This window comes from Rutidosis leptorrhynchoides, chromosome 1 (genome assembly GCF_046630445.1).
Source record: "Rutidosis leptorrhynchoides isolate AG116_Rl617_1_P2 chromosome 1, CSIRO_AGI_Rlap_v1, whole genome shotgun sequence".
In the NCBI taxonomy this organism is placed as follows: domain Eukaryota; kingdom Viridiplantae; phylum Streptophyta; class Magnoliopsida; order Asterales; family Asteraceae; genus Rutidosis; species Rutidosis leptorrhynchoides.
The window spans coordinates 408,385,572-408,393,843 of NC_092333.1; the positions used below are offsets into that span (position 1 = coordinate 408,385,572).

The 8,272-nt window shown below is 37.7% G+C and overlaps 1 protein-coding gene across 1 annotated transcript; it reads right to left on the reverse strand.

Annotated features, from left to right (window-relative positions):
- Positions 1–6,811: 6,811 nt before the first annotated feature.
- On the reverse strand, positions 6,812–7,845 carry LOC139901653 (uncharacterized). The gene is made up of 2 exons (XM_071884345.1): positions 7,015–7,845; positions 6,812–6,850 (listed from the first exon to the last, which is right to left on the reverse strand). Exons 1-2 carry the CDS (start codon positions 7,843–7,845, stop codon positions 6,812–6,814), a joined length of 870 nt encoding a protein of 289 aa, XP_071740446.1.
- Between the last annotated feature and the right edge of the window lie 427 nt (positions 7,846–8,272).

The window sequence follows — 8,272 nt, forward strand, 5'->3', positions numbered from 1 at the left end:
CTTCATCATGAGATCGTTGATTGGTGAAGCATGACCTTCGGGGTCCGCTGACTTCATCATGGGTGTAGTGTTATATCGGTGAAGCATGACCGTTGACGGGATCCGCTGACTTCATCCGGTGTTGAGATTTGGGAAGTGGGTAGCGTGTAGTTTTCTGCCAGCCTTCATGTTGTTGGATGTGTGATCTATTGGTTGTTTTATACGCCAATGGTAGGGTCGTAAGGACCACGTTGTGTGAACTAACGGTGGTTTTATACGCCGATGGTGGGGTCGTGGGGACCATGTCGTGGGATTAGTGAGGCGATAGCCGTGTTTTGCTCACATGTTGTTACGAGTGTAACAATAGTCGATTTTTGTGCACCTTGGGTTTAGCGTTGTCATAGTCGTTTTGGGCTCTTTTGGTTTTAGCCGTTGCTTATGATGTTAGGATAGTGGCGTATTGGTGGTATTGCGCACTACAAAGGATGTTTAGTGGTAAGTGTAATCCGTAAGGATTCATGTGGTTCGATCTTCAACGTTCGGATTGTTGACTTTAGGTTGAGACTTGGTCGCTTTTAGCGTTGTCCTTGGTAAAGGTACGCTAAGGAATTGATATCTCGGTACGAGATTGGTTGAGTTTTTCCCGATATGGGGAAAAGAGCAGGTTTTATTGCTCGAATGGTGGTTTTGTTAAATCGCGGGTGATGATTTAGTTGTTAAAGGCGATTCATTGGGAAGGATTGCCTAAGAAAGTCGGATTGGAACATATGTTGAGGACCTTTGAGTGTAGGTCCGGATGGTTAAGTGACGAGGATCATGAGGACGTGATCGAGTTTAAGTGGGGGAGAGTTGTAAGACCCAAATATTTATGGTACATAATGTATTTATGGTGTACGATGCGTGTATGAGGTGTACGAAGCATGTACGTGTTGCTTGCTCGAACGTCGAAGGAAACTGGACGTTGTCTGAAGTGATAAGGTGTGTACGTATCTTTTCAACACTAAATAAAGTTTGTGTTGATGTTTCAAAGCCTTACCATTGGAAAGAAAATCTTATTACGTTTCCAACGATATTTGATTCATCGAAAACGGAGCTACGGTCAAAAAGTTATGGCCAAAACAAGTTTCTGAAAACTGACCTGTAGGTTGGAGCGGCGCTCCGATCCCGTCTGATGCAATTTTCAATTTTTTTAAAAGGTTTAAATGAGGGGTACTTTGGTCTTTTCACTAGGGGTCGGTTTGGGGTCATCAAAACTGATCCATTGATCATTTTGGATCACATTTCACCCACACAAACACTCTCTTCAAACCCTAGTGAGAGAAACCCACTTTTAGTAAGAGAGAGCTTGATTTGGAGAAGAAGGAGTTGGATTCTCACCAAAGCTCGGGTTTTAAAGTTGTTCTACTCGTCAACGGCATCATTTTGGTGGTATCGGTAAGTTCAAACTCCGAATTACATTTGTTAGATTTGATATTCAAGTTAGGGTTTGAGTTTGATTTGTAGTGAAACCCTCTTAGATGATGAAATGGGTTTATGGGGACTAGTTATTCTTGTCACTTGGCGGGTTTTGGGTTGGTTGACGATTTGGCCTTGATTAGGCTTTAATCTTGAGTTTAATCATTAGGTTTAGTGATTATGGAAGTGTTGGAACCACTTTAGGTGAATTTGGGTTGACTAATTTTGACTAGAGTCAAAATTAAGGTTTGGTGATGATTATGACCCAATTGTCGATTTAATAAGGTTTATAAACTTAAAATGGATTAAGTTGAAGTATAAAACCGAGTTAAATATGTTTTGGTGTCAAAACTTGCTAATGGCGTGATATTGACTTCTTATGGGTCAAATTAGGGTTTAAGTGTCTTTTTGGGCAAGATAGGTGTTTAACACCTATGATTGGGTTTGATTGGCATATTAGGACCATTCTCACTTGTGTTAGTGATTATTGGTTAGTTTGGGCGCGATTTGTGCTTGGAAGTGCATTTGGGTCGAAATTGCACTAGTAAGTCAAATTGGGTTGATTTGTATATCCACCCTAATTGTGTTACTTGTTATGTGATAAATGGAATAGGTACATTCCATCGGCGATTGCGGATTATTCGGTGGCTTTCTTCAAGACTTCAAAGTGAGTGGAATAGTTATACATGTATGTATATAATTTATTTGCTTGTGCGCGATGTGCACAATAGCCGGGTTTTAGTGCACATCGATGCTACGATAGCCATTTAGACACCTTTGGGAATAGTGTTACAATAGCCGGATTTTGTGCACTACATGCGACTTAAGATTTGTGGACCCGATATATTTATTGTAATGCTATTATTTGACGATGAGTCACATAGCCGTTTTTGTGACCATTGAGGTGTTGCATAGCCGTTTTTGCACACATTAATTAATGGTGTCACATAGCCGTTTTTGTGACCATAGTTGTGTGACATAGCCGTTTGTCCAATTGATAATTATGCACATAGCCGTGTTTGTGCATATGGTGGCGAGTAATAGCCGTGTTTTACTCCCACGTTATTGCCCGTATTAATTGTTGCACATAGCCGTGTTTGTGCACATGATTGTGAGTAATAGCCGTGTTTTACTCACACATTAATCAAGTGATGCCATAGCTGTTTTTGGAACACTTGGGGGTGATGCCATAGCCGTTTTTGGAACACCTCGGGGGTGAGCATACCATAGTCGTGTTTGGGCGCTAACGGTTGTTATGAACATCGATGACTTGTTTCGCGAAGTCATTCCCTTGTGAAGAATTGGTTAACCATGGTTTATAGTTGTTGTGTAGCATTTAATTATTATTATGATCATTATGCTAATGATGTTGCTAGTTGTACGATTCTGATGATACTAGCTTTGTTACGAGAAGATATGCGAGATTATGCTAAGGTTTATGCTAGTTGTACATTTGATGTTACTAGCTTGTGCGAATTGATACATGAGGTAATTATGGTGCATTTGATGTTACTAGCTTTTACGCTTGTTATACGAGTTTATTGTGGTAAGATTGTTGAAGCTAGTTTCTTATGTTTTAACATGCGGGATTAATGTGTAGTTTGGGTAAGGGAGTGCAAGTAGGTAAATTATATATGTATGTGTGTAACTATTGCACTCACTAAGCGTTAGCTTACCCTCTCGTTGTTTACATTTTTATAGATTTGCTTGGATGCGGTGGCTCGGGTAAGCGTGGGAACTAGTGGCTCGCATAGTAGCTTTAGAAGGCTTGCTTTTGGATTAATTAGGATTGGGTAGCGTATCCCCAATCGCCATGCTCGGATCTTATTTTGTGTTTAAAATTGTGGGGTTGAACTTGTATTTTGTACTTAAAGGGGTAATTTGGGTCGATGTGGGCCCCGTCTCGTAAAACTTATTTTATTAATGGAACGTTTTAGTTTTTCATATATGAATATGTAGTGAAAAGCGTTTTGTCTAAATACGTCGGGAAGTGGTCAATCTTTTTCGTATTTTTGACTTTCGGGGACAGCGGGCTGTCCAGGTCATTCTGCGCGCCGCGCAAATGCCTGGCGCGCCGCGCCACCAGCTGAACAAGGAATTTTTTATTTATTTATTTGATATTTCCGCGTGATCGTTGTATATCGGGTTGGGTTGTTACATAGCGGGTTCGGGTTGCTTTCTCTTTAGAGTTAAGTTTTCAGACGATTCTTCAATAGGCTCTTCTTCAGGTTCGTAATTTGAGTAGTCGTTGTCATAGTTAGGGAGAGCTTGAAGAGCATCCCATTCGGGAGTACTCATCGGTTTATGTACCAATGAGTGAAAAGAGCCAGAGTCAGCAGAATCAGCAGGGCTTTCTCCTTCGCTTTCAGATCCTTGAGTTGGGTGAAATTCAAGAGAAGCAGGTAGAGTATCCGGACTATAGTTTGGTGAGCAAGGACTACCAAAGCCATAAGGTTGACTTTGGACTGATTTTTAAGTGGAAGACGCTTTAGTATCTTCTTCGGTTGGCTTGAATAGAGTTGTTTTATTAATGCTTGAGCTTGACATCCTATCATTAGGAAAGAGACTTTGATTAGAATCTTTTATTCAAGTTTAGGAAATCATAAATGTTAAGATTATAGGGCAATCCTAAGTGCTTTAAAGTCTAAGGCAGGAAAGGTTATAGTTTCCTAGATTGCTAAGGCACCCTAGCTAGCAAATAAGGCACACATAAAAATGCAATCCTGGTCTCTATAACAGCCTGGCTATGCTCTGATACCAATCTATCACACCCCCAGTTAGGGCCTGGGCGAAATGTGACTTAATATCAAAATATACCAACATATTATAATAACGAGAACAATACTAAATGAGAAAATTAACTTCAATGAGTACGCAGGGGAAAATGAAATGTCGTTACAAAGGAATAAAGTAATTGTTTAAATGTAATAATAATAAATGCGATAATCTCTTGATCCTATGTCCAAGTAGCATCACATAAGCAGTAGATAAGTAAGCTTGAGTCAAACAGCACCTGAGACAAAACATGCTAAAGTGTCAACCAAAAAAGTTGAGTGAAGTTCATAGGTTTAACAAAAGTTTGACCGTTGTTTTAGACCACAAGATTTAGTTTGTAAAGTTGATCTCCCTGCAGGATCAAAAAGTTATGCCAAAGCGTGATATTTAGACTAAACGTTCAAGTTTGCCCCATGACAAGTTGTGTATGTCCTTGTCGGTTTAAATTTCATTATCAAGTAATACAAAGACTTAGTCAAATGTATCGGGGACGTTACTCCCGATAGGCCTACCCCCAATAATTAAGCATGCTGCAGCAATTAAAAATATCACTGTAGGAACTTAGTCGGACATAGCCGGGTATAGCATAGTTTAACAGTTTGGTACTTGTGTCTAAAGTGTAAAAAGTAAAAATAGCATGTGTCTCACCCCAAATAAGTAAGTTTGCTAGCAATAAAGAGGGGCTATGAATTCACCTTAGAAAGTAGAAAGAGAGTTATTTCTCGGAATAGAGAGTTGAACGAGTGAGCAGGAAAGTCAACCTATTGACATTTAAGAGTAGTTAAGTGTTTTGCCCATGTTTGAGTTTAAGTACGTGTTTATGTATAGTTTGTTTCACTAAGTTTCTATTCCTAGTAAGTTTCTATTTTTAGAAAGTTTCCATTTTTAGAAAGTTTCCTATTTTAGTAGGTTCCCTATTTTAGTAAGTTTCTATACTTAGAAAGTTTATACTTAAAAAGTGTTTTTCCATTTTAGGATACTTGTCGTATTAGATAAGCTTCCAATCACCCCTTTCCCTTCGAATGGCTATTTCAGGTCTAGGGGCTTGAGCTATAGGACCCTTTAAATCGGAAATCCAAACCCTTCCACCTAGAGTTTCGTAGAAACCATTCGTCAAGAAAGTTCGAAGATCTATACATCTCTAATACATATCCCAAAAAGGTTTTTATGTGTTACAATATAAGTAGTAGGTTATAGGTGCTAATAATAGTAATAGTGTATACATGTTAATTAATAGTATTAGGGTTTCATTAATTAGGGTTAGTTAAAGTAGTAATTAATAACTAATGTTTAGTAATTAATGTTCTAGGGTTTCATAAATGTCTAGGGTTTACTTATTAATTAGGGTTTTTAATAAACTAGGGTTTTGATTAAAGTAGTATAGTTTAGGTATAATTAGGGTTTAGGGTTTTAGTGTATATATATGTATGTGAAATCGTGTATATATATATATATATATATATATATATATATATATATATATATATATATATATATATATATATATGTATACAAAAATTTATTTTTTACAAGTTTATTTTGTTTCCTTAATTAAACACTAACAAATCTCCTAAATGTATCTAGGGTTTTAAAGATCAAAACTTCCTTCCCTTTTTTTTCTTCTTCTAGTCGACACATACACACACATGTATAGATTTATTTATATATATATATATATATATATATATATATATATATATATATATATATATTTTACATGTAGATCTAGGTTTGTTCTTATGTTTATGTGTTTATGAATTTATATGAATATAGATTAAAACAAAGATCAAAGAATTAAGGAAATAGTTTAAGGTTTTATATTATACTTTTGAAGATCCAAGAAGATTAACAAAGATAAGATGAACTTGATGAAGACGGAAGATCAAAGCCTTGAATATCCTGAAGAACACCTTGAAGATTCTTGAAGATCACGAAGAACGCGAAGAACACTTGAAGATTACTTGGAAACCCTCCAGGATTTCGATGGTGTGGTGGTGGATTTCGGTTTTTGGGGCCGAAATCAAGAGAGAAAGAGAGAGATTTTTGAGTGAGGGATTTGTTTGTGATTTGGTACATGGAATGGTTTAGCCTAGGTCCCTATTTATAGGAGTTTTAGGATTATTCTAGAATTAGGGCTTTATAAGGAATTACTTAGGGAACAAGTCTAACTTGGAGAAGGGGTTAGGGTTGGTGATTTGGGCCGAAATTTTGGAGGGTATGAGGGTAATTTTACCCTCTAAAATTGGCTAGGGTTTAGGGAGATTAGGGTTTAATATTTTCACTTAAGTCCTTGTACTTTAATTTAGCTTAATAACCCTTAATTATCCAAGTTTATTTATTTTAATTACACAAGTCTTTATAGTTATATATTTGTTCACAAAGACTAATTAACTTATTATTTTTATTAACTTTTCAATTAATGTACAAAGTTAATTATCGTATTTTATAATTCTTAACGCTTAACCTTTTTCGATTAAAGTTTAATTATTAAGTTTATTTATATTGTTGGGCATTTAATAAGGAAAAGTATAGAATGGAAAAATGAGAAATATAGAATGGAAAAATGAGAGTCGTTATAATTACTATTTTTAGACCGCTCGGGTCAGTGACCCTTGAAAGGGCTACGTATAGTTGACCGTGGCTGAATACAGGTTTAGGGAGATACAGGACAACAAATTTTAATGATTGGCCTTGGCTTTTGTTTATCGTCATTGCATAACATGGCCTGACCGGGAAATGTATTCGTTGCATGACAAAGGGCCACTTTGTTTGTGTGGAAGTGAGGACAATTCTCGGTATAATAACCATTTTCCCTACATGAGATCCAGTGATTATTCTAGCTTGGAGCACAAACTTTTGGAAGTCGGTTATGATGAGACGCGTTTCATTACACATGCCTGCACTCGGGGATAGGTTTCTTAATAGCATAATTGGCTGTCCTATTTTTAGCTTTAGCTTGTGAGGAGGGACCCCTGGGAAATTTAATTTATTTAAGAATTCTACGGGGTATGCGTGGTGCTGTTCGATGTTGTCTGTTGAACCCTTGCAAATCTCATCAGAGCTTTTAAACGTCATTGTTGCACCATGGAGTTTCTTGAACATATGTTTGTTAATCTGTTCAATGTCATCATTCTGTGGTGTCAAGATCGCACGTTCACGCAAATGTTCTTCATCTTCTTGTCTTACAGTGTAATCTGGGAATATTGTGTCAACAATTGTTTCAATGGGTGATTTTTCAGATCTGACAATGTAGTCATTGGGAATCTTTATCCATGTTGGTTCGTCTTCTCCATCTTTACACCTTGCTTGAACTTTACCTTCTCCTACATCCAGGACCCATTTATTGAATGAGTGTTTCTGGGTATCATGTTCATCATCATAATTGTATTCGTTGACCTGCATGATGCAGGAAAGTGTATGCAGCTGACAGTGTTGCCATAGATCCGATCTATTGATGCATGCATGAATAACCTCTTGCTGCTTGCCTTTTGGTATTACGAGCAGGATTTGCCGAAAGTCGCCTCCTAATAAGATAGGCATACCGCCAAATAGTTTCAACCTGTTTGCATCATCCTTAGTGCCCAAAATGTCTCGCAAGGTTTTGTCCAACGCCTCGAAATCAAACCTTTGAGTCATGGGGGCTTCATCCCAGATTATTAATCCGACTTCTTGAATAAGGGCTGATAGGTGCGTCTTTTGTTTTATACCACACGTACTGTTTTCCATCAACTCCAGCGGGATCACGAATCGACTATGGGCTGTTCGGCCGTCTGGTAACAGAAGGGAAGCGATACCTGTGTTTTTTTTTGCGTCGTTAGTGCTTCAATTTGTAAATGGATTGAAAGGACTGAATTGGGTGCAATACGGAGCATGATTTAATGGAACCCAAGTACAAATTAACAAACCGAAAAAGTAAATGACAAACATACCCGATGATGCGACCGCTAGGACAATCATTCTTTCTGCTCGTAATTTTGCAAGGACAGCAGTGTATAGGAATGTTTTGCCAGTGCCACCCGGACCATATAAGAAAAAAGGCCCCCTTTTTCTGTGTCACAGCGGC

What these genes read in the sequence shown, in the direction of transcription:
- LOC139901653 (XM_071884345.1), bottom strand. Translation starts at nt 7,845, where the DNA reads ATGACTCAAAGGTTTGATTTCGAGGCGTTGGACAAAACCTTGCGAGAC. An exon ending in GATCTCATGTAGGGAAAATG is followed by an intron (nt 6,851 to 7,014) that starts GTTATTATACCG and finishes ACCTGTATTCAG; the next exon opens with CCACGGTCAACTATACGTAG.